We start from the raw sequence: 20,376 nt of genomic DNA on the forward strand, positions 1-20,376 counted from the left end.
GAGCCTGGCACAGGGCAGAGCCTGGTGCGGGGCGTGTGGCTGCGGGCCGGGCAGAGCCTGGCACAGGGCAGAGCCTGGCACAGGGCAGAGCCTGGCACAGGGCGCTGTGGCTGCGGGCCGGGCAGAGCCTGGCACAGAGCAGAGCCTGGCGCAGGCGGTGTGGCTGTGGGCCGGGCAGAGCCTGGCGCTGGGCAGAGCCTGGCACAGAGCAGAGCCTGGCACAGGCGGTGTGGCTGCGGGCCGGGCAGAGCCTGGCGCAGGCGGTGTGGCTGTGGGCCGGGCAGAGCCCGGCGCTGGGCAGAGCCTGGCACAGAGCAGAGCCCGGCGCAGGCGGTGTGGCTGTGGGCCGGGCAGAGCCTGGCGCAGGCGGTGTGGCTGTGGGCCGGGCAGAGCCCGGCGCTGGGCAGAGCCTGGCACAGAGCAGAGCCTGGCGCAGGCGGTGTGGCTGTGGGCCGGGCAGAGCCTGGTGCAGGCGGTGTGGCTGTGGGCCGGGCAGAGCCTGGCACAGGCGGTGTGGCTGCGGGCCGGGCAGAGCACAGCTGTACTGTCCAGGACTCCCTGCTTCTGATCCCTGTGCTCAGCAGGGTTACTCCTGCCCCTCTCCCTGCTCCCACGTGTTCCCAGGTTCTGCTGTCTGCTTTGCATTTGGATTGTAGTGGGTTATGCATTGTGGTGGATTAGATGCATACCGTGAATTCTCTTAACATCTAAAATATGAACCAGGCAGATTGCATGTGCTTTTGGGAGATTTAGCAGGATTTTTCCGAAGTTTAACAGTTTTTGAGGTTGTGTGTTAGGTGGAGGGTGTATTAGCTAAATAGATCCATCAGTTTCTCCTGTTATTTTTTGTGATTCATTTATTCAATGTAGAAATATTTTTATTAAACATGATTAGGCTTTCTGTGTAAGGGTGGCAACCTGTAATTTCTCTTCTGGTTTCCTGTCAAAGTTTAAACAAACTGCTCTCGTCTCCTGAGATCATTCTTTGACTCTTGGAGTCACATGGAAGTGTTGACTGCTGTTCCGTGTCTGGAACAGCTTGTGACTGTTTACTGGAAAAAAGCAGCAGCTACATTGTAGAAATGTGCAGTGTAGTATCTCTGAATAGCTCTGTTGTTGTCTTGTATAGGAGAAATCACCTACTCAACTGCAAACACAAGAAGGGTTCATTGTGCAAGCGCTGCACTTATTACTCACATTGTTTATCTACTTTCCTAAATTTTCATTTTGAAAGGTTTGCTCCTTTTCATATTGCTCATTATAGATGTCCAAATGAGGGATAAAAGGTGGGTCACGTAAAATTCAAAACATGCATCTCAAAAAAAAAAAAAAAAAAAAAAAAAAAAAAAAAAAAAAAAAAAAAAAATTCTAGAGGTGTTTGGAAACCATATCTATTAAATTTGCAAACTTTCACATGCTTCAGCTGAAGTTGGTGTGCATACATTCTCTGTCCTGCTGTACCTTAATCTTTAGGTTAAAAACAGACAGTTCTGTGTTAGGGCTGTAAACTTGAGAGCAGAAGATAAGCTAGGCCAGAAAATCCAGAATGTATTTGTGTTGGATGAAATGAACAGTTTAGTTGCACTAAAATAGGATTAGAATTAACATGTTGCAGTGTAACCACACAATTATGAGGAATGAAGGAGGGAAGTAAAAAGGACTGGCTTTGGAAAGAGAATGATGTAGCAGGCATGTTTTAAACTGTAGTAAATTCAGATTGAAGATGTGTGAATGTATTTAATTTCTTTACTGTTTGGTTACATCAAAGTAATGAAGTACTAAATAGTAAAATAGTAATTTGTTTTTAGAAGTGTCTCTTATGTGATAGTAAAAAATATTATTCTTGGTAACAGATAAGTGAACGTTACCAAAAAAACCCTATGGAAGTTGCATTTCATTTCATGGTGCATTTAGCTCTCTATATTTTTTATTAGAAATGCAGTGATACACTGGCAATACGGAGAGAGAGAGGAATAAAAATTACTTAGAACTCAGTTTGTAAGGGGGTTGTTTTTCTTCATAAACAGGAGGTGACCTAGAACTTCATGTTGAATAGTTGAAGACTTAATACCAGCACTGAGGAGAAATTGCTTCAATAAATGGTTTGGGCTTTTGCAGTTATTTAAGTAAATAGATTATTTGAAGAAACGCTGGGCATTAAGAAGTTTCAGGGCAGGCCATGCTAAGTATTGAAACATTTTCATTACAATGTTTAACAGAAGTAGGGCTTGTCATTCTCATGTGCCCCATTATAAGACTTTGTTTTCAACTGCTGTGGACTTGGATGAACTTTTAACTACTTGTACTGAAGCTGTCAGAATCAGATTTTTTATTTTCATATTCAAAAGCTTATTTAAGCACATTTTAGGACTGTTTAAGGAAAGACTTCAAAGCTCTAGGAGATCAATTTATAGACATTTTCACAGTTCCTGCCACTTCTGGCATAGAATATTTATGTACATAATAACACAGGTCAATGAAACTTGTCTCCTCACATCTTCAAACAGTTCTAGAACATAGATCATTATTCTGGCAGCTCAAGGCTACAGACTTAGACCAAGACTGAGCCAAAAGCAGAGGTACTGCTGCTGCTCTTAGTGACTTCCAGGCAGATCCCTGATCATATCAGGGGCAAGAGATCCAGTAGAACCAGTAGGACAGCTGGGTGAAATAGCTCAGGATGAGGAGCATGTGCAGAGGCTGTGCCTCCAGACAGCAAAAGGTGCATTTCTCTCGTGTCTGGGACACTAAAGGCAGACTTTTCAAGGTACGGTTACTTGGCTGCAGTGATAACCACCTGAGAAAAGAGCTGCTCTACAGCAGAGATAAATGGGGAGTTCATTCCAGGCGGTGGTTATACTGCTTGGACATACAGTAACTGGATCCTGCCAGTCCAGCTGCCCCAAGAGCTGCTGTTTCCATGCAAAGCATGACTGAGATGGCATCTCAAGCAACGGGGACTAAACGTGCCAAAACTATTACGAGCACATTAGGCTTCAGCAATCTTTAGTCCTTAGTTTCTTCTAAGCAAAATCTCAGAGCCGATATGAAATTACACTTTTCTTGGAACACTCGTACTCCCACGCTATTTATGGTTGACAGCAGCAGCAGGAGGTGGTTGATCTGATGACAGAAGTGGAAGCCCTGCTCAGGATTAAAAGGAATTACCGAATTAGAGTACTGAAGGAAGAGTTAGTGTTTAGTTTTCAGAAATCTTGGCTGTGGAACTGAAAAATATCATTTTGTGTAGTGATTTACTTTTTCTTTTTAAATGGTCCTCAGTCTCACTTGACTGAATTTTTTTTTTTTTTTTTTTTTTTAATAGCTTACGTCAGACCAATTAGCATATTTTTTTCTTCTTCTTCTTTTGGATCTTCTGTTTTATGAAGGAAAACAAGAAAATGTCTCCTTCATTAGAAAGTCACAGTAAAAAGTTGGAGATGTGCTTGTGTTCCGTTTTTTGAATTCACCTGAAAATGTCTTTATAAATGCAAAATGTCATGTGGCCCTATGATTCTGAATCAGGAAGTTCATAAAACTCTCTGAAGTACTTAACAATAGCCAGCTAATTTCAGGTTTTTTAAGATAAATACTAGCTGAAGTGTGGGAATGTATGCTTGCTTAAAGGACAGTGTTGTTCAATCCAATGAAATTTTAATAGTGGAGAATTGCAGATCTTGATTTCTGGATCTAAGGGAAGTGGTGTGTGGTTTTGTTGGGTTTGACTGTGGGTTGGGTCTCTTGTGGGATTTCTTTTGGTTTTTGTTGTTTGAGGTTTGTTTTGGTTTTGGTTTTAAGTTGGTTGGTTGGTTTTGATGGTTTTGGGTTTTGTTTTATTTTTACTACACAGTATTGTCCATTTTGGAATGTTAGTTTTTTCTTTTCCCTGGAGTGGTGTTAGTTAAACTCTGTGTTTACCCAGAAGAGTTAGGGGTTCCTTGGTACTACAGACTTAGAATTGTTGTACTTACGGGATTTATATAGGCTTCTCCTTTCCCCTCCCTTTCTTCTGTTTTAGGTGAAATTGTGGTGAACGAAGTAAATTTTGTAAGAAAGTGCATTGCAACAGACACAAGCCAGTATGATCTGTGGGGCAAGTTGGTTTGCACTAACTTCAAGATTTCCTTTATTACGGATGACCTGATGCCACTGCAGGTTGGTTATTGCTCACATGGGTGCATCATGAATGTGATAAGTGAAATTATTCACACAGTCAGTCTGTCTCATATCTGATATAAGTGAATGCCTTCTGAGCAGGCTACAGGATCAGGTTCCACTGTCCTGTTTGGAATGTGTTGCTATTCCATCCATTCACATGGATTTACAATTTACGAGGGTAATTTTGTACAGAAGTTCTTCCAGCTCCATTCACCTCCACGTATGGAGGCTGCCCCTCCATTTTACAAGTGATTTTACAAAGGCAAAGCAGGAATTATACACAGATGTGTTCTTCCTCAAGGAGCTGTTCACAAATGTCCCTTGGACTGGACAAGTGTCAGATCAGCAAAACTCTTCGTGTGGTGGAGCTTTATTGGTGTTACTGATGGAGGGCAAAGTAACCATGAAATGAGTTTTCATTGTAGATGAAGCAACAAGAACTCTTCTGCTTTGTCAAAGCAGAATTCATAACGTTCAAAACTGTGATCAGTTTTTAAACAGCACAGCACACAACACTGGAAATCCAAGTAATGAGCTGCATGTTATTTTCAGTGGAGTTTGCACTTCTGTTTGGGGCTTTTAAAGGAGCTGTTCCATTAGCTAAAGATATGTAAAGCTCTGAAAGGAGAATTATTTTTTTTTCCTCTCTATGCTTATGACAGTAATAATAACTGGAGATTTCTTATATTCCATATATGTATATTTTATATTTCCAATTGTATTGAATTTCTAACAGTAATTTTTGACACTAATCCAGTAAATTCAGTGCAAATAGGGAGGTTATTTTGCATATTCCACTGGGGTTTCTAAACTGCTGGGTGTGTAGTTCAGCAGCCTCTAATTACCTGGGAATAGCCAAGGGTTGTACCTGTCAGAAAAGCCTAGGCATGCCTGATTTTTATCATAGTTTCTTCAAAGTTGTGCTGTATATCTGGCTGCAAACTGCAGTATTGCAATTAATGGCTGTGAGTTCATGTGTTTCAGAAATTCCATTATAAAAATCTCCTCCTTGGTGAACACGATGTCCCACTCACATGCATTGAGCAGATTGTCACAGGTATGTCAAAAATAGTCAAGTATAATGACAGGCTTTGTTCTTATTCAGTACAAAACTGTTACCTGCCTGTTAAATTCTGCAGTGTTGTTGACACTTGAGGTTTTATGTCATTAATCTTCCCTAATTTGAAGTATTTGATTTATTTAAAATTAGGATAAAAGTCTTAAATGCTGAATAAATCTTGAGGTGCCATGTAGGAGACTTAGTTGGGCCTTTATATTAAAGGCTTTATAACTACCACACTGAATCAACAGGTGCTGTAGGAGAGATGTTATGGCAGCATGGAATGTTAGCAACATTTTTACACTGAATCATCTGAATCTCTGCCACTGAAATACACTAGATTGCAAAAAGCACATAATGTATACAGTTAGACATAGCCGGGATTTCTGACAAGAGAAATTTTGTAGTTTTCAATCCTCTCTAATTCTTAACAAGTTAATAGCTGGTGATCTCCAAAAATCTGGAAATGGCAATTGACATCTTAATCTGAAGAAGCAGAATACTTCTTGTGGAGAACAAGGTTTTGATTTGTTGGATTCTTTAGACTAACCTATCTGTTAAGAATATTCTTCATCTTGTAATTATAAAATTTCATAAAATTGATAATTTTTCAAATTTTGTTTATGGCGTGGGCTGTGTGTTGGTTTTCTGACTGTAGGTAATCTAAAATTATTGGTTATAGGTTTTCAATGCCCAAAGTTGGTTGTGATCACTGTGAAAAGATTCATGTGTATCTGAGGAAGAACATGATGCAGAAATGCTTTTTTTTTTTTACAACAGAGGTGCTATTGACCTGTTATATTGTCTTGCACTGGCCCACATTTGTTGTCCTTTTTCTAAAACATGAAGTTTACCCTAAGTTTAGTGAAACATAAGCTTTTTGGATTTTCCACCTGAATCAAAATGTGCCAACAAAAAAAAAAAAAATCTGGTAGCAGCATTACTGTATCTGTTTGGGCACTGAACAGTCTTGTGTTTCCTTACAGAACACTGTCAAATAACATTGTCTCTTCTTTGCAGTGAATGACACCAAGAGGAAGCAGAAGGTCCTTGGTCCCAACCAAAAACTTAAATTTAACCCAACGGAATTAATAATTTATTGCAAAGACTTCCGTATTGTCAGATTTCGTTTTGATGAAGCGGGTCCTGAAAGTGCAAAAAAGGTATTTTTATCTTGTTATGAAGTCCTGCCTCGTGGTCATTACATGTAGCAACACCTGTGCTGATAAGAACATTTTGTATTATTATGTTTTGATAGAGAAGTGAGGGGAAGAATTGCAAATTATTCACATTGTGTTACAGGAGAATATCTAGACATTTAGAGTCAAATCTATTAGGGGAAGAATTTAATGTGATGTATTAACTGTTTAGTATCATATGAGATAAACTGGTATTTCTTGTCATAGCTGTTGTACTTTTAAAAATTATTAATTTATGAAATAAAATTTTTAAGGAGAGGAATCAGAATGTTGCATTGCAGCTGTACAACAGATGTTTGCATTTTTATAGAAAATATTTCAAGCTTTGATACATTTTCTGAAAGTCCTAAGCTTAATTTACCCATAGGCTGAGCGTTCTGCCTTATGGATGTCTTTAATGGTGTCACACAGCAAGTTCTCCAGCAAGCTCTTGGAGTCACCGTTTTGTCCAATTTCCACGAACCCGGGCTCTTTCTCACCATTTGTCAGAGAAATGTAGCCCTTGTGCACCTCTTGGCAGGGAGAAGTGCTCGTGTCTGTCCGTGCTGGAGGTTTCCTCCCTTGCCCCTCGTGCCGGTCCCGGTGCGTGGGGCTGTGCTGTGTGAGCGGTGCTGAGCAGCCTTGGGAGCGCGTTCCCGGCGCTGTCCCGGCTCTGACCTCCGCACCACAGCCGGCCTTCCGTAAGGAATGACCCACTTTGCTCTCGGAGCTTAACAGCTCCCCTTCTCGGGGGGATCAGGTTGGAGTTCAGCCCTGTAAGTCCCAAGGACCATCTGCCCATAAGTGAGTGTGCACTTAGTGACCGAGATGTGCTGGACCGGCTCGGCCCCTTTGTCCTCGCAGCGCTGCGCGGGCGGGAGCCCGTCACGAACCTCCCTGCTCTGCCCTTGCCCCTGCGCCGGTTGGAACCTTCCACCTTGGGCAGTCTTTCAGCAATCCTTCCCTCGCACAGCTCCTCCAAAATCCCCCTGGAGCAGCCGCCTCCTGCAATATCCTTACAGCAACTGTTTCTAGCTGGCTGTCACAGCAGAGCAGAGTGATTAGCCTGGAGGAGGAGAGAATAAACTCAGCATCTCATTAACATTCTTTGTGCTGTATTTTCTTATGCGAGAGCAAACAGTGAAACCCTTTTATGAAGGCCTTTACATTAGGCATTTATAATTACATGGTCTTAGATGGTTTCTTCTGATAGGAAGAACAGCTAGGTCTAGAGAACCAGAGCCTGTGCTGGTGGTGACCAAGGGTGTAACAACTGCCACTTCAATGCCACTTTAATGTGCTCATTAGTGGAGAGGAAGCAAACTTGTACAGATATGGGTTGTGTGTGGTTACTGTTGCAGTTTCCGTGCATCAGGTAGGTTACTGCAGCTTTGTGGGGGTGTAGCACAGAAGCACTTTTACTGAAGGGAGATCAGGTTCAGCTAATCTAATCTAATGTTTCCATAATAACATTATTCTCTTAGCATTAAAATAAGGTTTCCTGTATCAGGATTTTGCTTAAATTATTTTGTGATGCCAGTGAACACATTTAGAGTGGTCTTAGGCAGCATATTGAATGAAGTTGTTTTGTTCTTTCTGACATTTAGGTGGCACGCTGGCACCACAGTATGGAAAGATTGTTATCTGATTTCTGTTCCAGCCCTTCAGGTAGTACCTATTAGCAAGGTTGTCCTGATGTTTAAAAACAGAAGACAGTGACCAGGCCTCCTTAGAGTTCTGAAGCACCTCTAATCTATATTTACATCCAGGTGGTTGTAGAACAAAATTTTGGTAGCTCTCTACTTGGAAATAACTGTGTGTGCATAACTTTTGTAGGGAAGACCAAGACCTAAAGGGTAGCTGAGTTGTGAGGGGAAGCCTGCTCTTGGGCTGAGGGTGCATTGCTCTGACTGGGAGAATGCCACAGGAGAGGATCATGGAATTGGGATTCTGGATGGAGAAGCCTGTGGACATCATCACCTGGTCCACCTTTCTCTTCAGACTTGCCAAGATTAGATCAAGCTGTAATTAAATGTCATCTTAGTAATACACAGGAGTAGCACTCTATAAATAAAAGTCCTGGTAGGTCAAAACAAAATATCTATCTACTAAAATATGCATTTCAAAATACAGGAGTATAAATGTCTCTACTTGTTGCCAGATGATCGCAAGAGTTCTGTTTAGAGCAATAGTTATATAAAAACAATACCCATGGCAATTAATGTTTCAAAGTGAGCTTTAAATATATGGAATAGTTAGAAGGACAGCAGTGCTAACCTAGCTTTATGCAGTTTAGTGATTTGTTTCAAGCATAGTTCCTTGCACGTACTGGAAACACTCAGCAGCATCCAGTGACATAAATTGGTGTTGGCAAAGAGAGTGTAATCTGTTCCTGAGGAACTGTCTCTGTTTGCTGAACAGGGCATAAGGGAGAATAACTAATTAAGCTGCCTTACTAGAATAGTGATTATTCCAAGCCTCTCTTTGAGGATCTTGGAAAGATCCTCTTCCCAAGGATCTCTTTGGATGCAGTGAAAAGAAGGATCTAAATTTGAAAGCAGGCTTCTGACGTGGACAGTCTGACAGACTTGACTACACGTAGACACATGGGTAATGTTGGCAGGACTTTCAGAGGTGTTCTTCTTTGCTTTTAAGCAGAAACATTGTGAGAAGACATTTATTTTTCATATAAATTATTATGGAGAGGCTTAAAAATCAGTTCTGCTAGACAAACACCCTCAGTGCTTGTTGCAGCCAATACATGCTAATAAAAAACTGTCTCAGAATTAGTCAGCCAGGTAAATATTTTCTTCCTCATTTTTGTTAGTGGATATTTGGGAAACAAGCATTAAGGGAAAATAGAAGGAATGGAAATTTGCACTCACCACTGTTTAGCAGTTTAATTTTGTTTTGTCTCTAAAATAAAACGATAGAGTCTCCAAAGGAAGGAAAGCCAGATGGGTGTGGGAGGAAGTGGAGGATGGGGAAGCAAGGGTAAGCAAGTTGGGGAAGTCTTAAGTTAGGCAGTGCAAAAAAAGAAGCATTTCACATTCCTTAGAGGAGAATTATTTTGTTCCAAAAATGACAGCAAACAGTCAAACTGAAAACTCCTGCTATTTTTTAGGCACTGCAGTGCCTTTGACATTAGACTGAGAAAATAAAATGTATGGAAAGGTGAGGCTGTAGATCTTCTGACTGTTAGGTGATGTCTCCGTGCACGTGGATCTTGGCAGTGCCCCAGAATGGCACACACCCTGTGCCTCCATGAGTGTATCTCCATTTTCTCATCCTTTTCTCATCTGCAACTCCCTCAGTTCTTTTCCTTCAGGAAGCTTTTTTGAATGAGTATGAGAGCCATTTCAGAATCACATGCTCAATCAAAACAGAAGGAACATTTTTTATCTCAAATCTTGTTTCCTGTGCAATCAAAAGTACCCTTTCCTACGTCAGAACTCTTGGGATGGAGGGGAACATTTTTTTTCCCTAATTGTTATGAACAATAATATGAAACTTAAGAGGTTTGGGCAAACGGTCCTGACCCTTTCTAATGTGTTCCTCCTGCCTCCCCAACTCTATTATCTTGTTCTAATAGTTTATGCAGATCACAAAATTGGTACTGTTTCAAGGCACTGGGAATGCATAAAATACTGTCTTTGCAGGGGATGAAGAAAACTTTTTTTAGAAGTAGACTTACAGAATCACAGAATCAGAATGGTTTGGGTTGGAAGGGCCCTTAAAGCTCATCTCATTCCACTCCCCTGCCATGGACAGGGACACCTTCCATTACACCAGGTTTTTCAAAGCCCTGTCCTGGTCTTGAACACTTCAGGGATGACACAGCCACAACTTCCCTGGGCAAAGGTAAACGGTATTTTTAAAAATACAGATGAATTTTAATAGTTCTCTTAATGCTGGATGCCTATTTTCCCAATAGGATATCCGGCCTAGGAAAATGAACAAAAACCTGTTTGTAGGACTTGATGTAGTCCTGCTTGTGTGACTTTCTACCACAGGTGTCTGCTTGGGATAGGAATTGCAGTAGCAATGGAAAAGAGTATTTTTCCAGAGAGTTCATAAGCCAGGGAGCCTGGCTTAAGGAAGGAGGGCTAAAAATGCAGAGCCATGCTAACTTAGCACATCTGAACTGCTGCTGTTCACAACTCTTCTGCAAGAGCATTAGCAGTACTTTGAAGCTCTTGCCTTTGGTAAAATTCCTGTGGAAGAGGAGGGTGTGCTCTAAAGTAGCATTTATTTTTCTCAGATAAGGATTGAACAGGAGACACTGACATAGGGAAATGGCTTTTGTACTATGAAATAACTACAGCCATTGTGTTTACTGCTTTTAATAAATGAACTTTCCAACAAGCAGCCTATTCTCTTGTTATTTGTCTGAGCCTAAATATCTTCAGCTTTACACAATTGCAAATTGGCAGGAATACCAAACATTTTTGAAGTTTGATATGAGAACGCTTCCTGTAAAACATGTTTGTCTTCCAATTTAGAGCGTTCTACTTACGGCCATAATCTGGTGAGATCTGTGGAATGTGCTTGCCTTCTGAATCTCTGAGACAATAAAGCTATTATAGGGGTTTAGTGAGGAATAAACAGAAAATTAGTATGTCTTTAGTACTTGCTCAGTGTATCTGTGAGTGGAATTTTTCTAAAATGTGAAAATAGAGACGGTAGCAGGATAAATCTATCACTTTTTAAAATAAAAGGAATAGAGGTCCTGAACCTGTGGGTGGACTGTTACACCCATGCAATACATGGTGTGAGTTACACCTATTCCATGGAACACCCAGAGCATTTTCCAGCTCCTGCTTTATTTAAAAGCACAACTACGGTCTCATATTTTTTGTGGGGAATTAGATCTGGATGGTTACTATCTCCCCCCATTTTATCCCTCTTCACACAGTGTACATATAACTCCATTTTTCAAATGTGGCAATCAAATGACAGAGATTTCAGCTGCTGCCTATTTAAAAATAGGTTTTACTGTATTTCTGTTGTGTTATTTGGCAGCACGATGGAATTTTTTTCCTGCAGTTTGTCCTGAAGCCTTGAGAGTCGATTAGCATAGTAAAAGGCTTTCAACGTTCACTCCATAAATGAAGATGAGGAGTAGCTCTGCTAGAATCACTTACTGTAGTGAAAAGCTACATAGAAAAATGGAAGTCAGAATGTGCATATACACAGATTTCCATTTTGTTTCATTGTGAGTGATAGCCAAAAGTAATCTGTTAGAAGGGGCCAAGTATTATTGAATAGCTGGCTTCTTCTGCTTTGGTCCATATGCTGAAATCACAAGATTTAGTAAAATGTGCGTGGCTGCCAGTTATGTCATTAAAAATTTTATCAAAACCTGGAAATGAGCTCGTAAATGTTCATTAGGAAAGTCCTGCTATGCTGTTCTCCAGGGACACTTGTACTGTTTGGGTTTTTTGGGGGGCTGTCACCCCTGGAATGTTCTGTCCTCTATTTTCCTTTGCAGTTCCATTGTAGAGCTGAAAGCATGGGGAGAACAGTTAAAGAAACTGTTGTTCTAAGACTCAACTGGAATTTTTTTGTTGAGTGTGAAATAACATTTTCAGCTCAAGTTAGTCTACTGTCGTTACTGGTTTTATAAACAATGAGGACCATCCCCATTAAAAGCCAAAGCATATAAAAATACAGCAAAAGTTCCATAGCACCACGTATGTTGCATGCAAACAGTAAAAATACAGCCACTTTCTCCATGCAGATCTCAGCATAACTGAGCTCTCGAGCTTTGTTGTAACTGAGTTCTCGAGCTTTGTTGCCATTGCCCAGCGCTGCCAGCACAGGTATTCCTTCAGTTCTGTGGTGCAAATCTTTCTGTCATGTCTATCACAATAAGGACACTTCCCTTCACTGACAGAAAACAATTTCTTGGATGTACAGGATGGTTTCCACAAGTAATATTCAAAACTGCTAAGCTCTGAATAATTTTTGCTTTGAATAATTTTCTAACTGCTAAGCTTTGAATAATTTTCTAAATATGAAAAGTCTGGAAAAGGTGAAGGGAAGAAAGAAAATAAAAAGAAAAAGAAATAGGGTGGTAAGAATGTGGGCTTACACTATGGTTATGAGGTACAATTATATAACAACAGGTTATACAATTACCTGGTTATAAGGTACAATTTAGTAAAATGCAGAAGCAGATACTGAGGGAAGAGGGCAAAGTTAAAGACTCCATTCATGTCCTGAAATTTGAAGAATAACAGCACCAATGTCTGTGTGATATTTTTTTTTTCTTCCTGACTTTGATTCTTCTAGACATTAGGGTTTTTGTCAAATCTTTTGTATTTATTAGTGAATATCCACATTCAAAGAGACAGAGACTAGAAATGCTTGATGAAATTTTAAGATGAGGATCTAATCCTAAATCATGTGCTGCACTCTTAATTTGAATAATCTTAGGGAAAGAATGAATAAGGGTTTTTTTAAAAACCTCCAGGCCCAACTGACAACTTTGTAGCCAAAATATCTGTCAAATGCTCTTAAATACTGATACAGATTTTAGTTCAGGACATGCCTGAATTGTTAATGGTTCAAAATTGACCTGGTAAAATTCCATTATGTTTTTTTCTGTGTTTTTCCCCTCTTCCCTAAGGACTGGTTGCTGGCTGCTGTCAGAGCAGTGCTAGGTTGGACCTTTTGAACTGACCCTGCATGCTCTTAGGTTCTTCTGCTGGATTGATAAGCACTCTTTTCATTAAAGGAAATATCAAAGGACTGATTTTTAGCTTTTTCACAGCTCTGCATATTTGACACTGTTACAATTCAGGGCAAAATTTTTTTGTCTATATAGATACATAAATAACAGTAATAAATGTCTCTTTCCTAGGTGTGCCTTGCAATAGCTCATTATTCCCAGCCAACGGATCTTCAGCTTCTCTTTGCATTTGAGTATGTTGGAGAAATATATCATAATCCAGGTAAGGATGAAAATACTTGGGTTGTGCTTTTTTTCCTGTTTTGTAATATGTATTTTTAGTAAGACTTCTGTCCAGAAGCAGTGGCAAAAGGCATTTAAGGCTTTTCTCCAAGGGTAACAAAATCAGTTTGTTCTGCACCCAACCTCTTACTTATGTTTATAAGTCATTCATTGGGATAGACTTTAATGACCAAAATCCAAAGAAATGTCTTTCCTGTCTGAAACAAAGCCAAGTTGTGCCAGCATGAGTACTCCTACTTCTCAGTTCACGCTTCCATCCTCCTGTTGTATGTCTCTGTCGGTACTCTGGGTACCCAGTGAATGTCCCATCAGGCAGGCTTGCTCACCTGCCCTTCTTTTGGGAATAAGTTTCTCTTCTGGTGGTATTGCAGGAGGATTTGTGCAACTTGGGACTCCATACCTTCTTTCCTAGAGGCTTACTAGGCAGTTCTTACCACTCAAAACCTCCACCACCCCTGCTGAGTTGGAGCACACCCTCTCTGCTCAAGGCCAATCTCCAACTGAACCTTGTCAGTTAGGTAAGCCTGCAAAGATGCCTTTGGAACTTGATTTCTAGCGTGATGCTGTGCGGTCACTGCTGAGTGTTCCCCAGCTGAGAGCCAGCAGTTGTAGGGTGAAAAGCCTCCCCAGAGAGCGTGCTGCTGCTGCAGAGCTGTGGTACTGACACCTGAACTCAGCAGCTGCCACTAGAAACCACTGACCTGCCTGTTACAAAACATGAACCTTGTGGAAATACGAGATCAGGCCTTCAAATTTGCAAAACGATGCATGGTTTTCATCCAGGTGCCTCTATGAATGCCCTGTGCATGCACAAGAATAAGTGTGCATGTGATTGTGTTGCACACATAATTACACATGGAATTTCTTACCTCATAAAGCTTGGGCAGTTATTAAGGTCCATGTATTTTCATGTTATAAAGTACTAGGGAGGAAGCCAATTCTCAGATAAAATTGCAATAAAATGTTAGGTTGTCACAAAGTAGCCTTTACTCTGTCCTTAAAATACCATTTGCTATATGGAAAAATACCTAGTGGAAGAATTACATAAGGTGGGTAAAAATGTTCCTCTGGAGCAGCAGACCAGAATGGCAAAGGAGAGTTGTTCTGCCATGCTGCATTTCCTAAGAGAATTTGAAATTCTTTTGTGTTGGGTTGTTCTTGTTGTTGTGAACCCTGGTGTTTGTCCCATAGATCTCTGGCTTTGCTCTTGCAATTCCAGCGCTGTTTAATGACTTCTATCCCTGCTAATCCCAGTAAAGTAGAAGGTGAAATGCTGTCTTTGTGCTTCCTGAGGAACATAAAAAGCCTGCATTGCTCTGGTGTATGTGTACATTGTTTTTTTCCTAGGCTATATTTGATAGTTCTATATCCTGCCATTAAACAGGAAAATTGACTCTTTTTGTAGTAATTCTATTTCTGTTTGCCATCTTTGAAGAACTGCTTCAGTCTGATTTTAGTCTTGTTTTCTTCTGAAAATCCCAAGTAGTCAGAGTGCCAGTGCAAGAATGAAGTTGGTAGATAGAGAAAGCAGAAACCACACAGGTTATGGGATGTCAGCAGATCTGTGATGCCGTTCTGTTTCCTTTGGACAGGCTTTTGCTAAGGCTCACAGCTTTCACGGGGGAGGTAACAGGGCTGAATTTCAGTTTATTCCACTGCCATCTAAAAATATACTTCAAGTGTCAAGAAGCAAAATGTAATTTCTTTTTGACACAGCTGACTGTCCCCATGGCATCTAAAGAATGACCTGCAAAGGAGATCCTTCTGTATAGTAACAGCCTCTCTAAGCTCCTGGGCCCTGGGAGATGATAGGCCATCTTTGTGTGTGGATATAAATCTATATAGAAACCCTATATTTTAATATGGCCTTCCATTTCTTGTATTTGCTGTTAATACAGCAGTCATTTAAAGTTGCTGAAATTATATAAGTTTTATTTTGCTTTCTTGACATGGTAGCTATTAATGAGTAGCCTATAAAGGGTTCATGTTTTTAAAACATTGCAAACTATTGAAGAAAGAAAGCTTGTGACTGGAGATAACATTTGTTCCTGCGTATTAGTATGTCTTGGCTTCTGTCAAGCAGCACAGCAGGCCAATTTTACGTTGCTTTTATAATGAAATTTCAGGGAAAAAATACATTGCCATCTTCATGTATCATCAAGCTGCCATTAAATCACCACTTTCTTGTAATACAACAGTACGTAATATAGATAATACTAGTCCTGATGCTAATGGCTTCTTTTTGTAATTAAGAAAGTGAAGAGTTTGATCTTTATTTTTTTTTTTTAATGGGCATTGATGACTTTCCTTTTCCTAGCAAAGAAGGTGAATGGCATAGACCCAGGAGGTGGTGGCGGTGGCATCGGCAGTGCCAGTGGTCAGCAGACTCCTTTGTTTGAAACTTACTCGGATTGGGATAGAGAAATCAAAAGGACAGGTGCATCCGAGTGGAGAGTGTGCTCAGTCAATGAAGGTTATATGATCTCCACTTGGTAAGTGTCTCCTGGGGCACCAGCAGGAGGGAATTGGGCTGGCTGGTCCTGTGTGCCCCACAGCCTCTGTTGCACCCAGCTGTGCTCTGCACCTCCCTGGAGAGCCCCCAGGTGAAAGATGCTGCAAGTCTTGTCCCTGAAGGAAGTGTCATGTCCCTGAAGGAAATGTCATGCTTTGGCATCTGTTCCTTTGCTGTTTCTGTACTTCCATGTGGGACATGCAGTTTCTCACCAGTGTCCTCGGGGCTGTGCTGTGGCTGAGCCCTCACTCAGAGCAGCAGCAGCCACGCTCAGGGGCTGCTCTGGGACAGCCTGACTGAGCTGGCAACACAGCACTGCAGCAAGAGGGAAGATGGTAAAAAGCACAGGGAAAAGTAACCTTTTTTTATCATGTTTTTTCCACAAGCCTTCCAGAATATTTTGTGGTTCCGTCTTCCTTAGCAGATCAGGACCTGAAGCTGTACTCCTACTCCTTCATTGGGAGGAGAATGCCTGTAAGTGTCCTCTTTGTTCTAGAACTGCTCCTGGTCCTTGCACAGAACTGGGGCTCTGTATGCCAATGAACAGAGTTCTGTGCACAGCACTAAGGGAAAAATCAGTACAGAATAGCTCTAACTTGCACGATTTTGTTGTATTTTGTGGTTTTTCCCCGTGTTAGTTATGGTCCTGGAATCACCCTAACGGGAGTGCCCTTGTGAGAATGGCCAACATTAAAGATGTGTTGCAGCAGCGAAGAATTGATCAAAGGTAAATGATTCCTTGTGTCACTTCAGTCAGAGGGTTAGGATAACACCAGTGGTGACTGTGTGACACAGCAGTGGGTGGCAGTGGAGGTGGCCCTGTGTGACACTGCAGTGTTGTAGTGCAGGAACTTTGGAGAGACTTTGATCTCTGGATCTGGTTCTAGCACAATTTTTATTCAAGGCCATTCCAGTTTCAAATACTGAGGTTTTTTAGTTTTTAAAGTATGTTTATTTTTTAGGGGGGGTAATCATTCAGGTGACAGAATTTATTGATAAAAGGATCAGATTTACTGTAATACAGCTTACATTGGTGGAGATTTTCTTACCTCCTTCAGCAAGACTGTAAAAAAAGCCTCTCTTTTGTGGCATTGGGAAATATAATTCAATAGATTTAGTGTCACAATGCACATGATATTTCTGTGAAATATTTGTTATGTGCTGTCTTTAATGAAAGACTGAAAGCATTTAGTGCCTTGTGTAGGTATTACAAGCTTAGTGGTTTTTTTTTTTAATTTGTAGTGTGACTTTTTGTAGTACTGCAAACCACCTACATTGTGTGTTAGGCTGGAGCTCTGAGTTTTAGTTGAAACCCTGTCAGATTTCCTGACTTCTTGACTTATGTTTAAAGTTTTATGACTTCATAAACTTTATATATGTTTTCTTCATTTAACATAGGTAAGTTTACTAAAAATGATGGAAAACTAAAAACTGAATAGTTATTTAACTGTTAGTCAGCCTCAGATTTCATTTCTCAAATGTGATGTTTTAATGATACAGCATTTGCAGTTTTTTGTTTCGTAATTAGCAGACACCAAAAGTGTTTGAGTCAGTAGTTTATGGCAGGAGCAATGTATTTCCTGAATATGAACCAGTAAAACTTTTTTTTTTAGAATGAGGTGCATGTTTTATGTGTTTAATTGTTTGCAGTTAGACGCTGGCATGTTTCTTGAAAGACTGCTTCTTTCCTCTCCAACAATAAACCTGCTGATTCTTCTCCTGCAGGATTTGTAATGCCATAACTCGAAGCCACCCCCTGAGAAGTGATGTTTACAAATCTGACCTGGACAAGTGTCTCCCCAACATCCAGGAAATCCAGGCTGCACACATCAAGCTCAAACAGCTCTGTGTCAATGGTACGTGGGCTTTCCTTCTTTAATGGGGCTTGTTCTCCTGACATGCAGTGAATTCCAGCTGACCTGGCTGACAGGGACAGTTACTGGAAGCTGTTCTGCAATGTAATTACTGTCTCTGTTGCAGAGCCTTTTGATGAAACCGAAGAGAAGTGGCTGTCCTCACTGGAAAACACTCGCTGGTTAGAGTACGTTAGGTTGGTACCATTAATAAAATGATGTTCACTGGAATCTGCAAAACTTTCAGCACTGTAAATGAGCAGTGCATCAGTTGAAGGATTCTTTGTTTTAATATGTAAGTTAGGCAAGTATAGATAACCCAAATATTTTTTCTTGTAGAGTGTGAATTTCTGTTAACTGTTACATTGCTTTCTTCTCCTGTCTAGAGCCTTTCTTAAGCATTCTGCTGAGCTTGTCTATATGATGGAGTGTAAGCACGTTTCTGTAGTTCTACAAGGTAATACAACACAGAGCATGCTGTAATTATTTACATGACTGTGATAATGTAGATAAACAGATTTAGATAAAATCATCTGTAATCTTTATACATAAACCCCAAGGCTTCTGAATATTTCAGGCCTTTGGGGAACTAGAAAGGAAAATAATTTTGTTATGTATCTGAATTGTAGTATAGTCCTTAGCATCAAAGGAGTATTTTGATTTGAGTCTTTGTGGCTTTTTTTCTGATAATGATGGTAGAATCAAAACCTTTGGGTGAAACTTTGTGTTAATTGGGCTAATAGTCCCTGCATAAGCAGTATCAGTTTAATTCAGAGGTTCTATGGATTAAAGTATTTCACTCAGTGCCCACTCCTTGTGTCTGTGCAAACAGATATTTCAGAGGAAAAGACACTGAAAAACGTGCTCATATCTGTAATTCTGTAATTTCTGTGGTTTTTACAAGACCTGTTCAGCTGGTATATCCCACTCTCCCCGTGTAATGGCCTTCCAAAACTTGCTTCAGGGTGGAAAAATGTTGAGACATATTAGCAGCATGAACACCGTCCTCCCCAGCACATCTTGCTTTAAGTACTAGGCAGTTGGGTGGATATTTTGTTCTTGATGAATGCACTCCTGTGCTGGATACTGCAGGAACCCTTTCTATAGTGTGAGTTTAATCTCAGTTTAAGAAAAAAGAAGTGTGATTTTCTTATAGTCTTTGGGGGTTTTTTGTTTTTTTTTTTTTTAATTATGAGACAATTGAAACAATTAAAAGTATATTGTAACAGAAATTCCAAGAAAAACATGGGACCTAGTTGCACCTTTTTGCTCTTTGAAATCTAATTCTGTACATGTGCATTTACCTTATATATTCTGTACATTCTGTATATTATTCACAGAGGAAGAGGGACGGGACCTGAGCTGTCTTGCTGCTTCTCTCATTCAAGTCATGCTGGATCCTTATTTTCGAACAATTGTTGGATTTCAAAGCTTAATCCAGAAGGAATGGGTCATGGCAGGATATCAGTTTTTAGATAGGTGTAACCACTTAAAGAGATCTGACAAAGAGGTAAAAATGAATTGTATTTGCATGTGATCACAGTATCTGCTTGATTTCATCCTGAACACTTATTTGCACAGATATCTAAAAGTAAAACTATGTTTTAATACTTTCAAATCTCATTATAATAGCATCTGAGGAAATATTTTTCCAGGTAGAGATAATCTTTTCTTTACACTCTGAGCCATGTGAGAATCAGTGAAATACCAGGTGCAATCCAGTGGGTTTTTATGTTGCTTCAGGGTTACACATGAACAAACACTAGCACAGCTCGCGTTTCAAATTGAAACCAAAGGAGGCGAGGAGTGGGGCTGGAGGGAGTAGTTCTGCTGGGTGTTTTACCAATCCCTGTGGTGCTTGCTGTGTGTTTCCACCCCTGTGGTGTTATCCCTCTGCACTGCTTTCAGAGCAGCTGCATGAGCTGACTTGGCTGCCGGCAGATGGAAGGAGGGGAGCGCAGGGCTCAGCTTCCAGCACCGCCCCCTCATCTCGTTTGGCCTCCTCAGGCAAAGGAGGGGCTGCTAACTGCAGGTGGAAGCACAGAGGACCCAGGTTAGGAACCTTTCTCAGGGACAGTGCCCAGAGTCACAGAAGAAGAACATCCCCAGAGTGTGGAACCCACAGATAAACCACGGGCACTGAGCACCAAGCAGAGAAAATATGTGAAGGGATAAAGAAATGAGACGCCAAGAGAGAAATAATGAAAAGCAGCTATTTTAGCCCTAGGAAAGGATATACTGAAGAGTGAAAATGGGAAGGGGAAAAGCATCATAGAGTCACAAAAAATGCAAGACTTCAAATAGTTTACCCTATGGTTGAGTAATGTACCAATAGTACAGCCAAATACCATAAGTGCAAAGAAATTGGTATGATTTGGGAAAAGCTTACATTAAATCTGATAATTTCTTGTTTCTTTTCCCAGTCTCCTTTGTTCTTGATGTTCCTTGACTGTGTTTGGCAGCTGCTAGAACAATACCCAGCAGCCTTCGAGTTCTCTGAAGTGTACCTGACCATCCTGTACGACAGCGCCCGCATCTCCTTGTTCGGCACCTTCCTCTTCAACTGCCCTCACCAGCGAGTCAAGGAAAGCACTGTGAGTAGGAAACCACTGAGTAGGAAAGCACTGTGAGTAGGAAAG

General features: G+C 40.7%; 1 protein-coding gene across 1 annotated transcript in view; it reads left to right on the plus strand.

Annotated features, from left to right (window-relative positions):
- Nucleotides 1-20,376, plus strand: part of MTMR10 (myotubularin related protein 10) — a 34,815-nt gene that overhangs the window by 10,081 nt on the left and 4,358 nt on the right. The window contains exons 3-14 of the mRNA XM_040077208.2: nucleotides 4,019-4,155; nucleotides 5,143-5,215; nucleotides 6,239-6,381; nucleotides 13,262-13,352; nucleotides 15,690-15,864; nucleotides 16,271-16,358; nucleotides 16,523-16,611; nucleotides 17,610-17,740; nucleotides 17,865-17,934; nucleotides 18,124-18,194; nucleotides 19,078-19,247; nucleotides 20,161-20,331. Coding sequence (XP_039933142.1) covers nucleotides 4,019-4,155; nucleotides 5,143-5,215; nucleotides 6,239-6,381; nucleotides 13,262-13,352; nucleotides 15,690-15,864; nucleotides 16,271-16,358; nucleotides 16,523-16,611; nucleotides 17,610-17,740; nucleotides 17,865-17,934; nucleotides 18,124-18,194; nucleotides 19,078-19,247; nucleotides 20,161-20,331 — 1,409 coding nt within the window. The remainder of the gene's footprint in view (nucleotides 1-4,018; nucleotides 4,156-5,142; nucleotides 5,216-6,238; nucleotides 6,382-13,261; nucleotides 13,353-15,689; nucleotides 15,865-16,270; nucleotides 16,359-16,522; nucleotides 16,612-17,609; nucleotides 17,741-17,864; nucleotides 17,935-18,123; nucleotides 18,195-19,077; nucleotides 19,248-20,160; nucleotides 20,332-20,376) is intronic.

This window comes from Hirundo rustica, chromosome 13, assembly GCF_015227805.2.
Source record: "Hirundo rustica isolate bHirRus1 chromosome 13, bHirRus1.pri.v3, whole genome shotgun sequence".
Lineage (NCBI taxonomy): Eukaryota > Metazoa > Chordata > Aves > Passeriformes > Hirundinidae > Hirundo > Hirundo rustica.